General features: G+C 42.4%; 2 protein-coding genes across 3 annotated transcripts in view; one reads left to right on the forward strand and one right to left on the reverse strand.

The window, feature by feature from the left end:
• Window positions 1-16,902, forward strand: LOC109636309 (protein FAM13A-like). 2 transcript variants are annotated; one of them, XM_020097948.2, is made up of 21 exons: window positions 1-163; window positions 537-738; window positions 843-1,052; window positions 1,400-1,580; window positions 3,922-4,096; window positions 4,812-4,933; window positions 8,678-8,902; window positions 9,011-9,128; window positions 9,493-9,587; window positions 10,238-10,295; window positions 11,096-11,188; window positions 12,495-12,696; window positions 13,493-13,742; window positions 13,910-14,042; window positions 14,479-14,560; window positions 14,685-14,908; window positions 15,033-15,116; window positions 15,237-15,341; window positions 15,593-15,807; window positions 16,025-16,126; window positions 16,590-16,902. In XM_020097948.2, exons 1-21 carry the CDS (start codon window positions 134-136, stop codon window positions 16,714-16,716), a joined length of 3,033 nt encoding a protein of 1,010 aa, XP_019953507.2. In that variant the 5' UTR covers window positions 1-133; the 3' UTR covers window positions 16,717-16,902. The 2 variants fall into 2 exon arrangements, with proteins under 2 accessions (XP_019953507.2, XP_069394934.1); XM_069538833.1 differs by lacking the exon at window positions 11,096-11,188.
• The window catches only part of phyhiplb (phytanoyl-CoA 2-hydroxylase interacting protein-like b), a 19,261-nt gene continuing 11,906 nt past the window's right edge, over window positions 16,176-23,530 (reverse strand). Inside the window, exons 2-5 of the mRNA XM_020097960.2 lie at window positions 22,696-22,892; window positions 21,425-21,599; window positions 20,153-20,270; window positions 16,176-18,982 (exon numbers count right to left, since the gene is read on the reverse strand). Of these exons, the coding sequence (XP_019953519.2) occupies window positions 18,439-18,982; window positions 20,153-20,270; window positions 21,425-21,599; window positions 22,696-22,892 (1,034 nt within the window). The 3' untranslated portion in view covers window positions 16,176-18,438. The remainder of the gene's footprint in view (window positions 18,983-20,152; window positions 20,271-21,424; window positions 21,600-22,695; window positions 22,893-23,530) is intronic.

Raw genomic sequence — 23,530 nt, forward strand, 5'->3', positions numbered from 1 at the left:
ACCGAGGCGGCCATTGCTCCTCTGGTGCGGGACTCCGGGATAGTTTCAGAGGCGGGCTCGTGGAGTGGAGGAGGGCAAGAACACGTCTGCCAGGGAGAACATGGAGAGATGTCACTGTCCGCTGAGCTGAACAATGGGAGCGAGGGCGTCGGTGTCGCTGTGTGTAAGTTTGTCTGTTGTTGTCTCGTTACTCTTGTGTGTGTTCAGCCGCTAATGTCACAGTTTTATTAGCAAGTAGTTCCACGTTTATAAAGAAAAGTGTGAAACATGACGCTAAAACTTACTTAATGTTATTCTACTAAGTGTAAAAGCTAAATTTACATTGACTTTTACGTCATTTCAACCAAAAATGTGCAATTCATTGTGTCCTGACTGTTTTTTAAAGCATCATAAAGTGGGTCATTGGGGACCGTGTCAACACCAACATCCAGGATGAACTAATTTAATAACCATCCAACCAATTAACTAAACAAGATAAACTAATTTAATTTCTCAATTTGAGTTAACTCCTGTGTGCTTGTCCTGTTTCCTTTCAGAACGACCCGTCTTCAGTGAGGATCCTGAGGCCCAGCGCTAAGGTCAGCCCAGCGCTCACAGCTCCCAGCCTGGAGTCAGAGCCTGAAGTGGCTGCCAGCCGTGTGTTTGGTGTTGCCTTGGAAACACTGAGGGAGGAAGGGCAGATGGTCCGTGGAGTACCTCTGGTGTTAAGAGACATGGTGGAGTTTCTGGAGATGAATGGTACTAGAGGCACATCCTTCATCTTACCCTATGCATCCCTAAAACAAATACCCCAACGTCACATGCTTGAGCACTGATTGAGTATATGTGTTTTCTCATCACAGGAATGCATCACAGAGGATTGTTTCGTCTGTGTAGCTCCGTGGCGCGGACCAGGCAGCTGAGGCAGCTGTGGGACCATGGAGAGAGAGTGGGCCTGGAGGAAGAGGCTGATGTCTCCACTGTGGCCTCGCTACTCAAACTCTTCCTCCGGGAGCTGCCCACCCCCGTGGTGCCTGAACCCCAGCGCAAACAGCTCATTCTAAGCCTTTCAGGTATGAGGAAATCATGCAGACGTTGTTAGGGTCAAATTTCATGTTTCATGTTTGTGCCAAAATATGCCATGTCTCTTACACTAATGTAACCTGGGTTCACCTGCCTGTATGTTCAATAAGAAAATAATAAACTAGACTAATTCAAGGTCCTTCAGCAACAGATTTTTTTAGTTTTTCTCACATGTGCAAAATATGTGCAAAATTGCAAATCTCATTGGACATATAGCCTCAAATAAGGAACCAGGCATTAAACACAGGGAAGTAATTTATGCCAACGAATGCAATATAAATTTGGTTACATGCTTTATATCCACTGATACCGTTTTGATGTTTTTGCTTATTTTCAGCATATGCAGATAAGGCAGAATTGAACCTGTCTCTGAGAGAGAAACTTCACCACCTCCCTGCCGACAGCCTCATTATTTTGTCTTACCTCATCCACTTTCTGTCTAGAGTGGCTGCTCACAGTCAATCAAATCACATGCCTGTGGAAAACCTGGCAACCATCTTTGGGCCTTGTATATTTCAGTAAGTTGCTTTTTTCGTGTCTGATTCAAATCCTATTCAAACCACTGTTAGGACACAAGGTTCATCTCATCAAATCAGTATATTCAGGAAACATTCTGACCTAAAAACAGATTAGTAACTTGTCACTGTGTTTTCACCCCTGTGTATACATTTTTTAATGATGACTTTCACACCAGTTTTGCCATGGCGAGTGCCTAGAGATTCCTAGTATGATCAACAGCATTTCAGAGTTCAACGAATTATCATGCAAATGGTTATGTTCTCTCTCCTAGCTTGTCAGTTCCACATGTACAAAATGATGCTTTGTCTGGTTGTCACGAGAGCAGCATTCTAAATGTCGGGCACAGTTCATCAGCATCTGTGCTCGTATGTCTGCTCCATTTTCCACTAAGTTGGGGTGGAGTCATGTTCGTCCCTTCAAGGAAATGGTTGTGGATTTTTGGTTGATAACGGAGAGCATGAAACTCAGAAAGACAGAGAGATATCACAGAGGCCGTCAGGATTTTGTCGGCCGTTTCTCTTCTCTTGTTTATAGAACGTTGACGTCACTGTAAACAAATCAAATCTTTCCGGGGGAAAGACATACTTATTAGACTCTGCCACTGAAGAAAAGACTCATTATATTTATTCAATATAATTCAATTTTATTTATATGGCAGGATCACAACATTCATTATAGTGTAGATCAAGACATTACAAAATAAAGGCGATATATACAGCAGGCTTTCAGTCTCCCAAGAGTCTCATTTACAATACGTCCATAGACTTGTTTTCCTGTGAAAGATAAAGGCATGTCAGTGGAATTAGTCACACTCTGAAGTTCTGCATATCTTGGGAAGTTGTCAGACGATTATAGCCGGAGGAAGAAGAGCTGGTTGTGGGCTGTTGAGTTGGTGTCAAAGGCTTGGAAAAAGTTGAGGGTGGGTGGGTTTGGGTTGCTGTAGCTGTAGAATCTACAGCTACAGCAACCCAAACCCAGTGTAGATGGTCAGAGAACGTCATGTGCTTTCTGTGTTTGGTTCCACAGGAATCAGAACAACAAACAGGGTAGGAAAGGGATGGTATAATTGTATTGAATGAAGAGTGAATAAGAGATAAATATATCCCAAAATATCCGGCTGAAAAAAAGTTTGGTCCCAAACAATAGCGACTGTATGTTTAGGAACATATTGGCTCTATTTTTGTTCTTGAGAGATTTGAAAAATATTTCAAAAAGTTTAAGTTTCAATGACTGACAGAAATTACAGCACAGAGTATCCCGCAGGTTGATTTTTGGTGTGGTCGTGGGTGAGAGGTCAATGCAGGGACTCTGGCAGTTTAGATGGGGATAGAGTAACCCAAGTCATCCACTAACTCTTAAGTTTGGTAGTTCGACCTCAGTCTCCCTCATTCCCTACCTCCCCTGTCCTTAGGCAAGATACGGAATCTCAAATGACATTGTGTGAGTGATGTATAAAAGGGAAAGGGCAGCGCATAGATGCATAGATGCACCGTATATATGTATAAATGTATAAATGTACTGTAAAGCACTTTGAGAGGTTATCAAGAATAAAATAGTGCTATATAAATAGAGACAGTGAAAACATTAAGGCCTGATATGGAGGATTTCAGTAGACACCATAGTCTGTAGAAAGTAAATACTTGCTAGGCTGAAGGGCATATAATTGGTTACTGCACGCAACAGATTTACCTCAATTGAGCACAGCCTGTATTTGGGAAACCCTGTAGCACAAGTGCGTCACATGCCACATGTGTGACATGTTCTTTGACAATGTACCCCCCAAATAACTCCTGCATATATGTCCATGCTACTTTCTATCTCCCTGTGACTTCCTGAATGTGCTTGTTATGAAATCCACGTGACTGCTTCTGTTCTCACATCAAACCGATATCTATTATTACCCAGATTTTTCACATTCTCTTCCCCTGGGTGTTCGCTATGGCAACCAATACTTACTATGTGTACATGCGATACAACCTAAATAAAGCCCAGAATGGATGATGTCAACAACAGCTGAATATACTTACACATACCAACAATACATCCACGTCTTGTCAATGTTGTGGTCAGAATCTTCACATATCTCTGAAATGTAGAAGTTTCACATGTAGAAATGAAACTTAATTATTTCTTTATTATTTTAGTTTGTTAAGAGGAATGTCTTTTTTTTGTTTTATTTCACCATATGCAGTCTGAGTAGTTTATCTTATGTCTGTGCTGTGTTCTGCCACTAGATGGAACCCTTTACAATTATCTGTGTTAAAGCATTTAGAGGTAAACACAGTACATGGCAGTCACTATGTGACACTGCAATGTTGTTCCACCATCTTCTTCATGCAGTGTTCCAGCAGGACCTGGGATGCTGGAGGAGCAGAGTGTGTGCAATGCCCTGTTGCTCCATCTTCTCCAGCATCAGAACGTTCTCCTTCCAGTCCCAGCCGAGAACACTGAGGCCCCCTCGATCGCCTCCTCCTCACCACCTCCTCCCACCCTCTCGGCTCTTTCCCACTTTGAGGTGAACAGTTTTTTTTAAATTGTCTCTGACGAAAACTTAACACTTTTTAATTACATGAATTATTCAGTGCGTGATCTCAGCACTTACTGATAAATAGTAGCCATGGTTATTCCAGTCTCTCAACACATTTAGTACATGTAGCACAATAACTTATGAAGTATTTCAGTTCCATCACTAATTATTTAGCTTTAGGAAAAAGCTTTAGGAAAAAAATCCTGAATAACATTTACAAAGGTTTTGAATACATTTTCTTGCTGTCCATATGCAGTAAGATTTTGAAACCTTTAAAGTAAAGGTGGGATTGATGCTGCAGGCTGTTAAATTCTTTTTTTTGCTATGATTTGAGTGGCATCAGACCTGTAGTTGCTAAAGAGCTCATCAAATTGTAATAGATAAGTGTCCGTTTTTAGAAAAATGAACTGAATAAGATTATTTTTTAATTAGTTAATCCACTGCCTTCCACTTTTCTGCTTCCAGGTTTTGTAAATTGATTGAATATTTTACAGTTACTAGGAATTAATAATATATACATAAAAAGCGGTTTAGATGTCAATATAGTCATACAAGTAATACATTTTAAATGTGTTCTTTGTAGTACAAAAAAAGGTTTTAAAAAAGTCTTTAATTCAATAAAAAATAGTGCACAAATATGCTCTGAGGTTGTATTACATCTCTACAGTGGTGTGTGTTTGTTCACTCGTGTTGTCCTCCATAGGTCCGACCCAGCAGCTGTCACTCAGAGCAAAGTAGCGTGGACAGATTGAAGGGAGACACCACGTTAGTCTCAGCGACGAGTTCTTGTGACCAAACAGTTTGGATCCAAGCTCAACTCAGAAGGTACTGTCATAGGGATGGATGCTGCTTTGTATTAACATCAGATCAGGTCTCATTCCCTCTAAAAACCTAGAGCTATTCATTGGTGGTGTAACGGAAAATCTAATGAAAGGATATCATTGCTGTTTGTGACATGAACAATCTTACTTTAAAGGCAGGTAGTAATAAACACTGGTAGCTACATATCTGGCTACACAAAATGCCCCCCCCCCACCAAAGTAGTCAACAGGAAATTGAGCTGTTGCTTGTGTCGCTACCATCCTTTCAGTCTAATGGTGAGTGACTTGGCATCACTGTTTTTCTGCTGGATGGAGCAGAGAAGTAGAATAATAATAACAGTCATCTGCTTGTGGCGAACTTCAAAGTTACCGGGCAATAATATATTTTTAACTCGTGAGTGTACTTTGCCACGAGCTTCAATTACATTGATATCTGTTTCCGTCTGCTGTCAGTGAGCATGTGACATGTTGTCTATGTGCACTCAGATGCTCGCTGCGTGCTGATTCATGTTGTGGCAGTTGGCCATGTGCGCCAGTATTTGTTTGTCTGCTGTCTTTATTTGTGTTTCCTGTGTGGATGAGAGATCTGCTGAATGGCGCAAACCGAGATAAAAACATTTTCTTGTTGTGATTTGAAGCAGACGTGCAATGAAAACGATCTGTCCTTGGTGGAATCCATATCAATTGAGAGGTTATTGGAGAAAAAGCATGAAGTAGTGACTGATAATGTTGTGGTGCAATATAAAGTAAAGTGAGAGAAGGTCACAGGAATATTCAAAGGCTGCAGCATGGCAGCCAGATGTCTGAATAGCCAGACTGTAATTAAACCACCCACACGCGTCAGTTTGAAAATGAGTCATCAGTAGATGTGGGCCAGTTTTTCTAGTCCAACAGGTGGAATAAAATGTGCAGTGTGTGTGTCTTTCCCAGCTGACATGGGAAAAGGTTGGTAGACGTCCAAGTCTGTGCATAACAGACACAGCACTCTATTTATTGCCTCAGCTCTTTTTGATGCACGACACTCCAGCTACCCACCTGCCAGATCACTGTTTTTATCCATCAGTTTGCCCTGACCACAGACACGGTTTCCTCACCCAGTGCAAGAGAAGGTTCATCATCTTACATCAAAAACCTTGTGGTGAATTCACAAGTCAAATTGAAGAGCCTCAGTCGTTCTTGCTTCACAGATCTGAGAAGATTCTGTGTACATCTCACCTGCAGGCAGCCACACAAGAGAACAACAGAAACACTTCAGTATTATACCATATGGAAGAGAACAGATGTCATGTCAAGGTCACAACAATTCATGTCAGGATCATCATTATCATGGGGAGAGCAGAGACTCTCTCAAGGTTCATTTTATCTCAATGTAAGAGACAGGATGGTAACTCAGAACACAAAACATAAAACATTCCTGCTGAGGCCTCATGAGCTCTCACCTATCACACCTGTAAAACAACACTTTGGTGAAGGTATAGGAAAGGATGCATGAGGTCACAAGTTCCCTGATAAACACAGAAACTTTTGGACACACAGCCTTTAGATTTGAGCTATCATCTGATGTGGAAGAGCAGCAAATGACCTGAAGACCATGGAGAAAACAATGGATCCAAAGTTGACCCATGAAACAAATTCAGACAAAAATGAGGACAATAAAAAAAGTAGCTTTTGACCAAGTTTCAAGATACTGTCAAAAGGATGGAGTGTGGATCTACCTATCTACTACTCATCTATCAATGAGAATGGAGCTTTTACTTTAATGTGCAGCAAGGAAATCATTTGTCACTTAAAAGTAGGGCTCTCTCTGCCACAATGCAGAGTTCTGAAAGTTACTCATACAGTAAAAGATGTCAACCTGAAAAACAATAATTTCCTCCAACGCCTTAGATAAGAAAGTTATTTTCAAGTAGGTCACAGAGTGGGCAGGTCCAGATCAGCCTTCTTTAATGAGGGTTGTACAGTTGTGTGTTTATTATAAGAAGGAAAAACACATTTGGCCAATTCCAAAAATCGCAGGGACTGACAGATTTTATGTGAGACATGGTGATCTGACTGAGAGGGAAACTGTCATTGAAACAAAGTCATTCAGAAAATAATTTTCTAATCCAGGGCTGTGCAGTTTGTGTTTGTGTGTGTGTGTGATGGTGGGGGTAATGGGTAATTTAAGGGGCTGGGCCAGCTCTCTGCCGCTGTGTGTCACTTGTGCTCTTGACTATTGAGTACTTATCGTCTGTGCCCTATTTTCTTCATGTCTTTGGCGTCCCTCCAATGCAGCGAGCTGTTGACTGTCACGTGTAATTGGTGCACAAGACTGCTGTGTGGTTAGGCATTTCAGGAAAGGATGTTTACTTGTTTTATCTGCTTCTGCATCAGTGACACCAACCCTGAGTCTACTCATGCACAGTACTCTTCCAGAGCGTATATGTGGTTGCTTTGAAGCCGAGGTCAATAATTAAAACATTTTCATCTGGGCTTTGACAAATTTTAGCATCTTAGGATAATATATGTAGTGTTTACTTTGCTCTGAGACAATATACATTAATGACGCTGCAGGGTCGTCTGCTGAGCGTCATCTGCAGAACTTCCTATGAGTTCATTCAGTTTGTTTTTGCCACTCTTGCCTTTCTTGTCTTCAGATGAAAGATGTTTGAGGAAGGGGGACTTGAAGCAGAGAAGTAATTCATGATCATGATGCAGACAGCCGTCTGCTCGGCTCATTCTTTGATTAATGGCCTCAGTAACAGTCATTAGTTTCTTGCTGCTGCTGCACTGTCCCGTCGGGCTACAGGTTACAGCTCTGGAGTCATACACCGTTTTGCCCAAGTATGTGACAGATGGGATGCTTTTGGTTCACGTCACAGCAAATGAGTTGTGCTTGTTTTGGCTGGGAGCAGCTCATTAGAGCCTCTCTGTAGCGTTAAATCAAGCATTGCTGAGTCATGCATTTGTTTCTTCCCACCTGCTGCAGAGGCCAACAGTTTTCTCAGGGAGTAAGTGTGGGACACAACTCATATTAGGCTTGTGATATGCTGAGTAATACACTTAAAATCAGCTGTCTTAGATTGTACATGCATGTATTCCCTCCAACATAACATGGATCTACTGCTGCCAGTGTTACTGTTTAATGTTACTGATTTAGTTGGATCTTTTCACTGATATCTGCATTGTGTCATAAGATCACATTCTTGTTATTCTTGATTTGACTAATTTGCAGTTGCATGTTGTCTGTCCGCCCATCAGATTCTTGTGAACATGCTATCTCAAGAATGCCTTACGGATTAACTGATTGGGGTGGTCAAAGGTCAAAGTCACAGTGGCCTCACAAAACATGTTTTTGGTTTGGTGATCTCAATTCTCTTTTTTGGGAATTTCTTCAAATGTTCACCAGTCACTTGGACTCAAAGATGAATTGATTAGATTGACCTCACATGAGTGTGGGGAAAAAATGATGTGGACTGAAATTGCACTGGTTGGTTTTAAGTAGCCTTATTGTTCTTCAGGAAAACCTCTACAATTGAACTTTTAATCAAAGACTTTGGATAACAGGGCCACAGAGCATCTGAAACAAAATCCATTTATAATCATTTTATTAAAAAAACTATTCAAAAACACCTGTTAATGACATTATTGTAGCTACAGAACAGCAGTTCTTTTTTAAAATATTTTCAAAAGGATGCCTTAGTAGTGTTATTATCTCTTGTCCTCATCTCTCCCTGTCCTCACCCTCTGTCTCTCTGTCCCTCCATAGTGCAGACACTCTGACGCAGAGTTCTGAAACCAGCTCTGACGTCAGTGCTGACATTCAGAGGCTGATTTCAGACCGGCAGGCTCTGGAAGAGAAGGGGAAATGTACAGAGGCAGGCCGTGTCCCCTTCTGCCCTGCTGACCCAGGGCCAGAGCAGCATCTGCACCAGAGCGGACAATTTCAAAAGGTTCAAGAGACACCATCAGAGTTGATGCGTACCACAGAGGGGTGAGAGTCTTTGCTGTTTGCCTTACACACGCAATATATTTTCCCCTTACACACACAAATGCATCAGTTTTCATTAATAAAATAAATTGTGTTATTTTTCTTCAACAGGACCTTTTCACAGGTGTCACCGTTCAACTCGTTGTCTAAAGAGACAAAGAGGACAGAAGTAAAAAAGGAAGAGGACATATGGACACCTTCCTCTTCCATTAGAGATGACTCTTCATTGGTGTGCAGTGTTAATTTTCTCCTTCTGTTTTTTAGGTTTTGTTGTCTTTGCATCTTGTCTTTTTGTTTTCTTTTTAAATGACTCTTGTATTTTCTTTTTAAATTCCCATTCTCCCTTTCCATTTAAACTCTAGTACTCACAACTCTTCATTCAGTATCAACAGTTTCTGTGGTCTTGCACATTTATTTATAGACCTGTAAAAATGTGTTCAAAACGACGTACCTGCTGCCTCACACATATGCTGAATAATACATCCTGTGGAGTGAAGTGTAGCACAATGATATTTCGAATGTATATAGAGCAAAGTCCTTTATTATGTTATGTGTCTGGAAGGTTATATCTCATGGATTAAATTGTTTTTCAGGCCTCTACAAATGTGGGGCAGACATCAGTTTGCGACTGCTGCGTAACGAATGGATCAAAGAGAAAAACCCAAATGCAGAATCAACATACAGAGAGGTGAGAGGACAGCTTCCACATGAAGACAAATTCAATCACAATGTTGATTCTACTTGGTTCTGTTTTTCTACAGAAAAGATTTGTTCTTAGGTATTATCATAAAAGATTTCAATAACAAAGCATTTCTGCCAAGGATCAAACACAAGCATGAATACTGGAGCACTTTAGTGAGACGGGATGTGTTAGTAGTTTTAGATCAGCCCCTTATTCCTGCACTCAATTCCTCAGTTCAGCTCATGTCTCAGCCCTGCAGTCAAATGGGAATTAGGTTATGGTAGCAATGCGCTGCTCACAGTCATGGTTTTGATATGATTCCAGTCCAAATAACACCGACTGCCACAGGGTTTCACGTGGTGCAGACCGACCGAGCTAGTTTGACTGGGTCGACCTAGCATGGTGGCGCACTGATTCCAGACAGCCACAGGACGGGTCATCTCAGTTGTGCCTCATTAGTGTCGGATATAAATAAGCCATAACCTTAACGGCAGAGCCAGATGACTGTCTGCCCTTCAAGGTACATACTATAGCAAAGATCAGACTTGTGAGCAGAATGGATGGATCGTAATGTGTGTCACAGTCATATGGTCTCTGATCTTACAAATTCGTAATACTTAATGGATATATGTTGTTGACATAATTTTGTTTTTCAGTCTGCTGTGCTGCATAGAGTACAAGACAGAAGACAAAAGCAAAGAGCCTGATGGGAAGGTAAACAAACAGCAATCTTTAAATCATTTCCTAAGGCAACTACTTAAAGGTTCAGTGTGTAAGATAGGTGAAAGGGATCTATTGGCAAAAATTAAATATAAAATAATCCTTATGATGTTTTCACTCATATATTTCATCAAAATATCATGAATTGTTGTTTTCTTTCCCCCAGAAGGGGCCCTTTGTATTTAAATACTTTATATTTACATTGAGGGGGTCCTCTCTGTGTTTTCAACATTAGTCCAGACTGGACAAACTAAACACCTTCTGAGTTTTTATGACATCTGAAGGCTACCACAGGTTCTCTGTCATGTTTGAAAGGGGAGGGTGAGAGGTATTCAGCTGCAACATGCACCTTCACCACTAGATGTCACTAAATTCTACACACTGTATCTTTAAAGTCTAGTCGGACTGGATCGTTCCATGAAAGCCAGGTTACAGAGTTTGTAGCCTTAGGCTTGCAAACCAGTGAGATGCAATGCACTAGTGCAACTAAAAAGCACTGTGAGAGACCTAAAGTTCAATGAGTTCAATAGAATATTATGCAATTGAACAGGTGATGACAGTAATGACACCAGAACAGACCAAAGTTTTCCTTCAATATCAATAATAATAGATGGTTTTATTACATTTTTAGTCAAAGAAACTATTCAAAATCTTCTTCAGTGAAAAAGTTATAAATCATTTTATAGTAACTGACTTATCTCCCTATGCGTGTCATTATATTTGGGTGGGGCACATACTAGTGTGTCAGTGAGGGTTTCAGGGATGTGCCTTCATCAGTGAGTCTGTTCCTACAGTGGAGAAGAGGAGGAGGAGGAGGAGGAGGAGGAGGTTGTCGTGGTTCTTCTAACAGTCACAATGATTGCAGAGGCAGGAACAACAGCCATGACGTAAGTTCTCCTTCCCCACAGTCTTTTTTAGATACACAAATTAACACCTTTCGGTTAAGCGTATCTATGACAACAGGACCATCGATACCTCTGGTGATTGTGTGCGTGATTGTGCGCCTGTGCATTTGTGTGCCCATCTATATGTATGTCTGTAGGTGTGCACTCGCCTGCCTGTGGGTGTTTCGCTTCAGTAATAGCAGCCTGACTCCCTCCACCTCCTCTGTGACGCACAAAGCAGCGTTTCTATTTTTTTTTTTTTCTTTTTTTTTTTTTATGAATGAACAGCCGAGGAGGATGAGAAAGGAGAAACCAAGCCCTTATCTGGTGCTGCTGTCGATGATGATGCTGAGAATGTCAGATAATCTAAACGAACAATAATAAATAACAAAAAAAACAATCTGCTTTATATCATCATCATTGAGATCAGAATGTTTTCAGTCAAATCTTTTTTCATCATCAAAATTCATTAAATATACATCCACGTTCACACACCGAGGCAAACGGTTACGTGACTCCCTGCAGCAATGTCAAACAGACTCGGTGTGACAACGTTGCCGTGGAAACGCCTCGTCATATAGTACCTCTCCTCCCTCGCTCAAACACCCACATTGCACGCTCCGACAGAAGCGGCATTCCCGCCGACCCCCTTCCTCCTCAGCATGATGAATAATCCATGTGGAGGCAGTTCAGTAGCTGAGCTGCCGGGAATGCCGTTCAGACGGAAAACCATGTGGATGTAGGGATTCTCTTTGAGGGGGGGGGCTGCTGCGCTCTCCACACTCACACACCCACAGACACACCGACCTGGTGAAGGGATTCACAGCAGTACTGTTAAATGGAAGGCGTGTTGCTTATTAAGGGTCCCACGTTCGATGCTGATGCGCGTAAGGAATCTGACTCACTGACTGACTGAAGTCAGTGGGATACATTCAGCTGGTTGAAAGCCTGGCTGAGACCTGAGGAGAGCTACAGCAGAGGAAAGTCTGTTTTTGGATTTTACCTTTTCCATCAGTGTTTGTACTTGACTGGGAGCTTTGAAAGATCTTTTTTTTCACAAGTTTGTTCTTAGTGCTTCAGATACCATCAAAAGCAAAGCTCTGCTTTGACTACAACCTTTCTCAAGAGGACAAGGAGAACACCCAGAATATTTCTTTTCATCGGAGGGAATAAGATGATTTTACAGGACTTCTCCAGCTTCCTGGGCAGTGTGTGAAACATTGAAGACGCAAACTACGACACCTCTCCCTGACATCTCCTCCCCCTGTCCGTCTGCATCCCTGAAGCCATGTTCTGCTTCTGTTTCCAGAGCCCTTCTTTCAAGCTGCAAGCCCTGGAGGCTGACTCGGGACCCCTGCCAGCGGCAGTAGACTCCCAAATCCAGGACAGCCATCCTGCTGAGCAACAGCCCTATTCTACCGAAGAGCATGTTTATTTCACCCACAAGCCATTCCTCCACTCGCCACCATCACTCGCTCAGGATTATAACAAGGTTGACTTATCACAGCCTGGTAAGACATCGCACACATCATGATATACAGAATTGATAATACTTAAGGTTTTGAATTAAGATTTTTGTTCTTGCACCTTAGCAAAAAGTAAATAAAAGTCATAATGACACTCAACCAATGATTTATTTAATCTATATCATAAATGTATTTATGCCATTGTGTTCTCAAAGGACATCACAGTAGAGTACTTTCAGTCCATTAGTGCAAGGGCCATACTCTGTACATAGTGTACTAGTACCTTTATTTATAGTGTTTGTGATCTTTTTTTCAGAGCATCTTCCAAGATGCTGTAATTCCTTATAAATGCTCATTAACAGTCAGTATTGCTTTTCAATGATCGGCGAGTTTCATCATTTCCCATAGCTGGGTGTGTCTTTTCTCGATAAGTTGAGTAACAGCACTCAAAGATACGATGCTGTCACTGTAGCATCACTGTACAACCATCAGTGACACCACAAAGAGGTACATATATTCCATAATATATAATGTTTTTGATACCATGACACCAAAGTAGATTTATTTCTTCCTCTCCTGTATTTTCTCACGGTTGATCTGAGTAAACACTACGAGAAAACAGTTTTTTTTTAACTATAAAGATTAGAAACACTCAAAAAAATTATAATTCTCCTGCCTTCTCTACTCCCTCTTGTTTCCTTTTCTACATCCTCCACCCTTTCTCTCCACTCTCCCTTCTCTCATGTTGTCCCATCCGTCTTAGCATAATGAAAAATAAGAAAAAGTCAATTTCTATATATTTTAATTAATACTTTGTCCTTTCTCTCTCTCTCTCTTACAGGACAGACACCTTCCCCTCATTCATCAGAGTCCAGTCCAGTCCCCACCACTGCCACTCTTTCTGAGGACACGTCAGGAGACGATACCCTGTCGAGCCCAACAGGCCCCAACACCAGCCCGCTTCTGTCTTGTTTTATGACGACTGACGGCCCTGTTCCCTCGCCGCGCTGCCCCAACCTCAGCCACAGCCTGCGTTACAACTTAGACCCCGATACAGCCCCTTCTCCACCGAGTTCACAACACATACGCATGTAAGAAGATCATTTCCTCACTAGCTATATATAGGAATAGTGGCTCACAGTTTTTATGTTTTTGATGCATGGTTGGATGTAGTTTGGGTTAGGGTTAGGTAGGAATGAGTTACTCATATTTGTTTTTAGAAAGTCCTGATGACTCATGTGTCCTCTCCTTTCCTCAGGGCTCGCTGCAGCATCCACACAGAACCAGACGAGGGCTCTGTGTCCATCTCAGTGCTCAACAGACACATCCACACCCTGAGGAGGAGGATCAGGCATTTTGAGGAGCGTTTTGAACAGGAGAAGCACTATAAGGTGAGGAGGGAGAATCAGAGCTGTTTGGACGTTATTTTTAATTTTTTAAAAATAATTTAAATAATTTAAAATGAAAGTTTTTTACCAAACACATAACCAGCACTCTCAGAGCCAAGGAGGATTTCATTTACTGTGTTTTTTTAATCACGTGCCTGACTGTTGGTGATGTTTAGGGTCTAAACAGATGCTGCTGCTGCTGCTTACCTCAAACACCTCATGCATACTACAGTAAATTACTCCCTCTGCTGGTCCATGGAAAAAATTACAGTTGTTACACAAGGCATCCTCAGTCAACTGGTTGATAAACTGCTGCAGCACACAGGCCATTGACTGCTATGAAAACTGAGTAGACCCAGAACAAGGGACTAACGAAAGAGATCTTAAAAACAGCCGCTGTACTGTTCATGATGAGATTTTGTCATGATTTATTTTTCAGCCTGCTCATAATGATAAAACAGCAGATCCAGAGATGGCCAGACTAATGAAGGAGCTCATCAAGAGTCGCAAGCAGCTTAAAGGTCAGTTACATAACCATAATCACGCAGTCAAGTACAAGTTGCTGTTCTTGCCTCCACATTTTAGATTTGCAAGGTTCTGGTTTTCATGTCCTTTATTTTTCCGTCCTCTTGTTTTCCCCTTCAGAGCTAAAGCTGAGACAAACAGAAGAAGCAGGGCTGAGAGGACGGGGACGTTCCAAAACACGCAGGACCAACACAGACCAGAGCGAGGCAGCACTGACAGGAACAGAGCTGCAGCAACTCAACAACAACACCAACACCAAGCCAAACGTGGAGGAAACCGTCAACATTATATCCAACAGACTGAAAGAGAGACGGAGAGAGCTTCGCCTGCCTGATCACATCAAGGTTGACAAAATCACATTTGCTTATTCTCTTGCAATATTACATACCAAAGCAGAGCATTACATTCATCTGTCAAATTATTTTACTGATGTTTAGTTTACAATGTTCCCTGTGCCCACTCATGCAGGAGATGACCCATTACCAGATGACCATGGAGAAAACTAGCATGCAGAAGTGTTTGCTCTACTTTGAGAGTCTGCACGGACGTCCGGTAAGACCAAACTGTGTTTATCTCTTATTTCTTACCTGAGTGGTTGGATTCTCTTCTCTCTCTTTCTTTTTATTTGTATATAATCACCAATAACAAAGGGGTTTCTGTTTGTGTCGTCAGAGTACAAAGCAGGAGCGGACTCTCATGAAACCTTTCTACGACCGGTACCGTCTTCTCAAGCAGCTTCTGCTTTTTTCTGCGGCCTCGACCGTCATTACGACCATTGTGAGTAACCATCTGATACTGAATTTTGAATAAGGGAATGTGTTTGTAGACAGAGACAACATCTTGACAACCGTGCTGTTTTTCACACATGAGGAGAGAACTGAGCTCAGCCTCTTAGAGCCAGAGCAGTGTCGCTCTACTGCCACCTAATGGCCGGATGTAAGAGCTACATTAAACTTCTATTAATGAGTAGACGATTATAAATAACCACAGAGTTAATAGTACTGTATATGTGTTCTGTGTGCACATAGGAAGAAGAGGAGGGCTCTGATGAAGGTCATCCCAAACAGCGAAGCCCCAGGCAGCAGCCACATTGGCTTAAATCTCCCAGGTGTGTGTCCTCAGACGATTTGCTGCAGCTGCCTTCATTAGAAATGTCTGAAACACCTCTGGTGTCTCCGCTGGATGAGGCGAAGAGTCTCCAGCCACAGATCATCACCATGGCAACATTACACGAAGCTTCCAGGTATGGATTCTGCACATAGCTCTAACAGCTCTTGACTGCGTCCTTAATTGTTTTTGGGAAGTAAAGGGGGGAAAAAAGGATAAAAGTGAGCTGGAAGTTCATATTTCTTAAGCTTTAGCCCTTTCACATCATCATTACAGTTTAAAAAGTGAGTATAAAGATTAATAATGATGATTTTAAAGATGATAATAAATAGTTTATTTCTTCCTTCATTTAGATCAGAATTACTGGATCACCTCAGAGTCGCTCGATCAGAGAAGCGGAGGCTTCACAAAACACTCAGAGAGTTTGAGGACCACTTCCACATGCAGACTGGCAGGTAAACGTTACACACACAATATAACAAACACACACAGCTCCATCCAAACTACTTGGCTTTTTGAATTTTATTTTCTCTTTTAATAAACTTGGAACATTTGGTTTTCAACAACGGCGTGTGAAAAACAAAGAAAAAAAACATCCACAAAAGAAATGACGTCGTAATGGTACGACGTGTGTAATGCACACTTACGTAACGTTAATACAGCACAGAGAGCTCAGGAAAGAGACGAAGAGATAGAAGACGTTTGCTCTGGACTGTTCACATCCTTTGTACTGTACATGTTAGTCGTCCAAAGTCGATACAGTCAGATCTTGATTACAATACACACTGTACATAGCAATCTGAGTAAGGCAACATAGGGACTATCAACCAGTTATGGAAGCTGCTGCAGGTTGTTAAGAAACTACAAAAAAAGTTTTGCCTTTGTTTGCATCGTCTTTCTTCTGTGTATTTTTAACAGGGCTTGTCAGAAGGAGGACCGTGGACAGATGGCGGAGGAGTACTGCCAGTATAAGAACCTCAAAGCGAGGCTCCGTCTACTGGAGGCCCTGCTCAGTAAACAACAGGACTCAACCAAGACCAGTTGAGTTAACTCACAGTGGGACTTTAATGCAACTTAACAGGACTCGATCAGATCTGAGAAGCTGGTGGGCCTGGTCTTTATTTTCATGCCATGCTCATTATGTGGATGCACTTTACATGAGGAGAACAGTGATGGAAGTTGGAGAGAATCTGACTGAAATTCTGGGCGACTGCAGAGTTTTTTTTGTTTTTCTATACGTCCCAAAAGCAACACATCCTTTATCATGTCGTGACATATCTCATTACAAAACCGATGTAGCAAGCGTATCTTATGTAGCATTAGTCCGTATCAAAGATGAAGCGCTGTAACTACTTGGTGTTAGTTACATATTAGTTATTTTAATATTACCTTACGTATATTTATGGCACTTTTTTTTCTTGCCAAAGTGCTATTTTTGGACAGCTGTGCCCAGTGTTAATGTGGAGACTGCAATTTCGAAAAGTGCTGTCTTGGCAAAACAAAAGGCAAATGTTTAAATGCAATCAGTGAGACAATCCTGTCGTGTTTGTGCCTGTCAGTTTTTTTAGTCCTGCATTGTGCTATGATATGCATTCTGAATTTTATAGTAAATCTAAATCGTGACAATTTAATTATCATGTTCACCTTGGAAAATATGTAAATGATGGTGAAGCTTTGACATTGTAGTGCAAGTTATACTGCTGTCGAATTTGTCTCCCCCCCTCCCCCCCCGTTTTGCCTTTGTTTAGTTAATTCCCCTAAATGCTGTTGTTGACAATGATCAGAGTGTTTGACATTGTGCACTTCTGGTTTATATAATTTTCTATATATATACAATATGAATATCAATAAAAAATAAATATTTTTTCACATTTATTCTGCTAAACACAGTTTATGGTTCTACTTTCTTTCCACTGACTACAGTAAAAGAAGGACTGTTACAGAAAAGGTTGCTATGTTAGAGGTACTGTCAGCTTTCATTCTGCTTCTTTCTAAGGTTCATGAGAAGTTCCCACTCTGACATTAGAGACTTAGTGAGTACACATTTTTAGCAGTTGTTGCATTAGACTCCACAGCAGTTTCATGTCTGGTTAAACCTTTGGTTTAAAGAAAGATGACCATTGATGCTGCAGCCCTAGAAAAATCGTAGTACCATTTCATGCCACTAGTAGAAGTAAAAAAAAAAAAAAGAAGTCAGATTTTCTCTGGAAAAAGAACAAAACATTTCTAAAAAAGAGAAACCGTCAAAGAAACAACTAAATGCCCGTCCACACAGATTGTGGACGCTCGATCAACAGCATATCAATAATAACAAGGCAAAGGTCATAAACAAAATTAAAAAACAGGAAACTGAATAGAAGCAGCCCATGTTTTTAGTAGAGTTAAAGGGTTTGGTCAGTACGCCAGAGTTGACTTGCAGGATGGATGGATGAGTCTGTGGTGGTGTCTCGGCTGGTGGTCCCTTGCGTGGACATCTTCAGGTGTGTTCTAATGTATGTTTTCGACCCTTTAAAGATGAGGGAGACAATGGTGCAGGTGTCAAAGTGTGAGTACCTTCCTCTATTTTCCTCCGTTCTTCTTTGGGACTGTCGGTCTCTTCGGAGTACAGAGCGGTGTCAGAGATATGTCGGTGTGCATGTCTGGGAGTCTACTAAATCTGCTGCTTCATGCATGTGTTGGTCTGCTTCATCAGTACATGTGGACTTCCTGTGTGTGGAGGTCGCTCACCTCCGAGTCCTTCCCTTGCTCTCCTACAATCTGCTGTTTCTTAGCGTCCCACACTGATGTTGCAGGTCTTGCAGCTCGGGTCCTTCTTGGCATTTACCGTGGACATACTCATCAGCTGGTGCCCGCTGATCTCGGCCACAGTGCCCGACGCCAGGTCCACGGGCTCCGTGTAGATGACCTCCAGTATGACGTCCTGGGCGTGATGAAACCGCAGACCGCCATCGCCCTCCTCAATCTGCTTGCAGGTGAGGAAAGGGTTGTTGCCGATGTCGAGCAAAGGAAGACGCTGCTTGCAGAAGTCATCACCTCTGGAGCCCTTCGGCGCTAGGACCAGAATAACGAAGTGGTAGGCTGTGTACATGCAGTAGAAATCCCCAAAGTACAGGTTGGTGTCTGGGTTGAAGAGCGCGTCAGCCCGGACCTCGAAGCGGTGGCGACCGTACGGGGAGTCCTGCGGTGGTTTGCCTGTGTTGAACTCTGTGTTGCAGCTGAAGAAAAGCCCCTCCAGCTTTCCACTGATGGGTGAGCCGTGGCTGCCACTGTTGTCCTTCACTGACGGCAGCATTCGGTTCTCCTGCTCCTCCCTGGAGTTTGGATAGAAGAGAAGAAATGGGCCGTGAAGATACAGCAAACAATCATCAGCTTCCCTCTGGGGCCAATCATTGAATTGCCAGAGTTTCATTAAAGTATTACAGACAGTGTCTGAGACAGCGTGACAGATGGGAGCAAACTGTCTGAATATATAAAACACAGCGAGCACAGAGAACTATGTGATGTAATTTCAGCATTTCTTAAACTGTAATCACATTAGCGGAGTCTAGTTTGTCCTCTAGAGAGAAAATTTCACTGAAAAAAAAGACAGGCTTTTCTTTATTATTCCCACAAACTGCCAAAAAACAAAAGCTGCTTCCAGGCTGCAAATTAACAGACCAACATTCAAAGCAACGAACACTATTGTGGCAGCTGCACATCTTCCCCCCGCAGAGCAAATCTAATCTCCGAAGCTCCAGTTATGAATCGTAATTATAGAGCTATCACTCCAGAGGTTGTCATTATATTCATAATTGGTGCTTTGTTGTGGGCATTATAGAATTATACAGCTCCCAGCCCAGGTCAAACGATCAGAGGCCTCATCACGTCCATACTGTTGATCACCACATGATGGTGCAGTTTAACAGAAGCACTCGGTGGCAGCTGCAACTCAGCAAACGGGATGAATCTGCCTGTGCAGATGACGTCATGTTTTAAAGCTCCAACAAAAGAGTGCTCACAAGCTGAGGCTTAAGTGCAGAGACAGAGAGGATGGAGAGGAGCCATTAGAATAAAACGACAACACACAAGAGGAGGACGAGACAGGAAGGTGTAGAAGACACAATCTACTAAAGCAACATACGCTGAAGCTCCAGCGATATTCTTCCTCTGTCTGTCACACTCTCCTCCTACATAGAAACAGACTTTTGCTGCCACGAGTATGATTTTTTTTCCCTCTATTCTTTCGCCCGCATCCCCGAGCAACTGTCTGCTATTGTCTGACAGAGTTAAACAAGGCTTTGCTGCTTTATTTTCTGTTGAATTCGACCGTACAGTACGTGTGCGGAGGATGTTACTGGATTCTGCTTCTGTAGTTTGATGTGTGGATTTATGGATCTAATCATCAGGCTTCACTCCGGAGGTGAATCCTCAGCTGGTCACAGCTACAAACCGCTCAATCTGATGTCAAATGCATCAAACCTAAAACGACATGGTCTTTTTACCTGGCATGGTCAAAATATTCTTTATTCTGGTTCCTGTAGAAGACACAGAAAGGCAGCATCCGGCCAGCGATGGCCTCTGCCTTCTCCAGCAGCTGGTTTAGATGCACTGTGGAATAATCTGCAAATACACAGAACAAATCGTTAATTATCGTGAAAGGAAAATGACAAACATCATTATGAGAAATCCAATTATTTTACCAGTGTGTATAATGTGAATTCTGAATATGTGTTCAGGGATCCTGACGTTCATCCCTCCCTAACATCTCCATACTTTTTCACAGGCTGAAATGACTCAGCATTTAGAACAGAAACATTCTCAAGTCAGTCCTATAATATAATCTACTCTCACTCCCCACCATGTTACACAGCTCTGCCAACTGAGTGTGGACTTGATCCAAAGCATATATAAAAAAAAATCATAATGATGCAGGCATTTTGCACAATCGCAATTTCGCCCCAGAAACTTGAACTGAGGACAATTTGAGTAAAAAGGGAAAATTCTCTGCTCTCTCATTCTGAAGAAAAGGAAAGAAGACACGTTATTTTTTTACTGTTGTATTAGCAGGTTGTAGAAAAACTGCTCAGCATTGAAGCTGTCAGAACAGTTTTTAGACCTTGAGCCTTTTTAAGATAAATCTGAATATTTCATTTATTTTTAATATCCTATCTTTTGTTAATCACGTGTAAAGTGTTTTGAATTCCACTTGATTTGCTTGAAAGGTGCAATATAAATAAAGTTTGACTGAATCCTGAAGCTTCGTGACACCTTGACTTCAGGACAACATCTACGCTTGATGAATACTTTAGTTTATGGTAAACTGAAGACATAAACATGTCATTGTGACCATGTTTGCATGTGCACCTTAGTAAACAAAGGGGGGAGGAGCGCGGGCCACTACATGTGATAGCATGTAGTATGTTTTGGCCTCCTCACCCTCTCTGATTACTCTGCTCTCCAGTCTCCACGCCATCATCTCTCTCCTCCTCCCCCACGCTAAGCCTCTAGCCTGCGATGTTGAACTCTGTGACCTCTGCATCAGATGATATACAGCACAGCTCCCCTCCTTCCTTTAATCCCTCCCTTTCCTCACCCCTCCCCTCCTCCGTCACTCCATCCATCTTTGCCTGCACTCAGTATAAATTAGCCTCCCTTTAATATTCACTGTGCTGTGTCCTCTCCTCCATTGTTTCTTCCGTCTCTGCCCTTGTCCTCTTTGGTTCAGTTGGTCACTGTTGAAATGTGTGATGTCACCCGTGACCTGTGTTTCTCACCGGCGGTGCAGAACTCGATGATCTCACTCCACTCGGAGACGGCGTAGTCCCCGTCGGTCTGTTTTGAGGCGGTCTGGACGGCCACGGTGTACTCGGTGCGTGGGCTGAGGAACCAGTGGCCCCGAACCGTCATGGGCAGAGGCACGGCTTTGGCCACCAGCTTGGTCGGAACATCCTGAAGGGAGGGAGAGAGGAAGGGTGTCGGGAAGTCAGGAGGTACTTCTCCATTTATGGCCGTCTCTCATGTATTGGCAGTCATCTGCTCGTAAACGCACTCACTTCATGTCTCTAAGTGATGTAGTTTGTAGCTGTCCCTGCTCTTAATGAACTGTATGTGCAACATGTTTTACACTATTTACTCTTCACAAGTCCCTGTGGGTGTGAGCAGGTCATTGATTGGACCAGGAGCCCCTGCCTAGCAACAGAGTCAGCGCCATCGCTGCACAAACAGTATTGGTCACCGATCAAAATACAGTATTTAGACACTGAAGATATTCAACAGATGTGGACACAGATACACAGCAGATTAACAGAATGGGCAGAGAAAATGATCAGACACATCCTTGTTCATATCAGAGAGGAGAAACCATTAACTACTACCCAGAAGGCGACTGCAGGAGGAGAGGAAGGAGAATGATAAAAGGAGTCTGTAAGTACTCCTCCTCTTCTTCCTCCTGCTCCTGATGCAATTACTCTCAGACACAGACTGTGTGTGTGATATTAACCCATTAGTGTTCAGACAAATGGCACAAAAGCCACCCTGAAATGCATCTCCTTGCCTAAAGACAGGTCATCTTACATGCTTACCTGTGTTTGAGCCGCGTATTGTCATTTCAGGTTTCAAACATCAAACTTAATCAAACTGTCTCAACTGATATTATCCGTACAACGTCGTTTTCCTCAGCGTGTGAAAATGATGTTTGAAATAGTTTTTTTTGGCTGCGCAGCTATTGAAAAAAACATTTTAATCTCAAGGACACTTAAATAAAGAGATGAAATAATGTTTTGGAGCTGAATGATCATTGGGAAGATGTTTTTATAGTTTGGTCAAATATTTAAACTCACATGCTGCCTTCTTTGTGCTCTGCAAGCTCATTAGATTTTTCACTTTTCCTACAAACTGAATCACATCATTACAAATCCTCTTACTCTCTACAAATGCCTTCCTTTTCTTTGTGAGGTTCCATCGAGTGACACTTCTACTTGAGGCCTTTTGTTGAGTCATCTCTCTGCAGTGAGAAGAGTCTTATCTGTGCTGATTCAACCGTTACCTTGTGCTTGAACTTGTTTGAGTTCTTGTTCTCCTTCTTGTTCAGGTCAATGAAGTAGTGTGTGATGCGCTCCTTGCTGCGAGGCTCCATGTCCCAGCAGATCTTGAAGGAGTCGCAGGTGATGTTGCTGATCTTGATGTTCTGGGGAACAGGAAGCTCCTCCATCTCCGAGATGCTGCCGTCCTGGGATTTACTCCCTGTGAGGGTGAAGAAAACTACAATCAGAGTTGACGTATCAGATAATGGACCAAGGCGGGGTTCACTCTGGACAGGTCGTCAGCGTATCACAGGGCCGACACACACAGACAAACAATTCACACTCACACCTACATGTATATGGTTTATCTACAGTCAGTGAGCTGTGGGAGAAAGAAAACCCGGAGGAAACGCAGAAGAGCATGCAAACATAACAAAGAAAGGTTCCTGAGAGAAGTTGGATTTGAACTGGCGACCTTCTTGCTGTGAGGTTAACCACTGTATCACCGTGCCGCAGCTTTTATTCAGCCCTCAGTACGCACATGAACCTCCGATACTCCGACGTTCTCTCAGGACACAGCACTCAAGGTAGTGTATCCACTATCCACCAAGCCCAGAGAGCTGCACAGACCACCATAATGTTGCCATGGAAACACATCAGTCCCTCATCTCACACACACACACACACACACACACACACACACACACACACACACACACACACACACACACACACACACACACACACACACACATCTGCTGCTTATAACATATGCTGCATTAAATATTTCAAACGCTACTGAATGAATCTCGTCTCTGCATAAAGAGTCATTTCCAATCAGTAGTAAGAAATAACTTG

The sequence above is a fragment of the Paralichthys olivaceus genome, chromosome 14 (genome assembly GCF_024713975.1).
Source record: "Paralichthys olivaceus isolate ysfri-2021 chromosome 14, ASM2471397v2, whole genome shotgun sequence".
Taxonomy (NCBI): Eukaryota; Metazoa; Chordata; class Actinopteri; order Pleuronectiformes; family Paralichthyidae; genus Paralichthys; species Paralichthys olivaceus.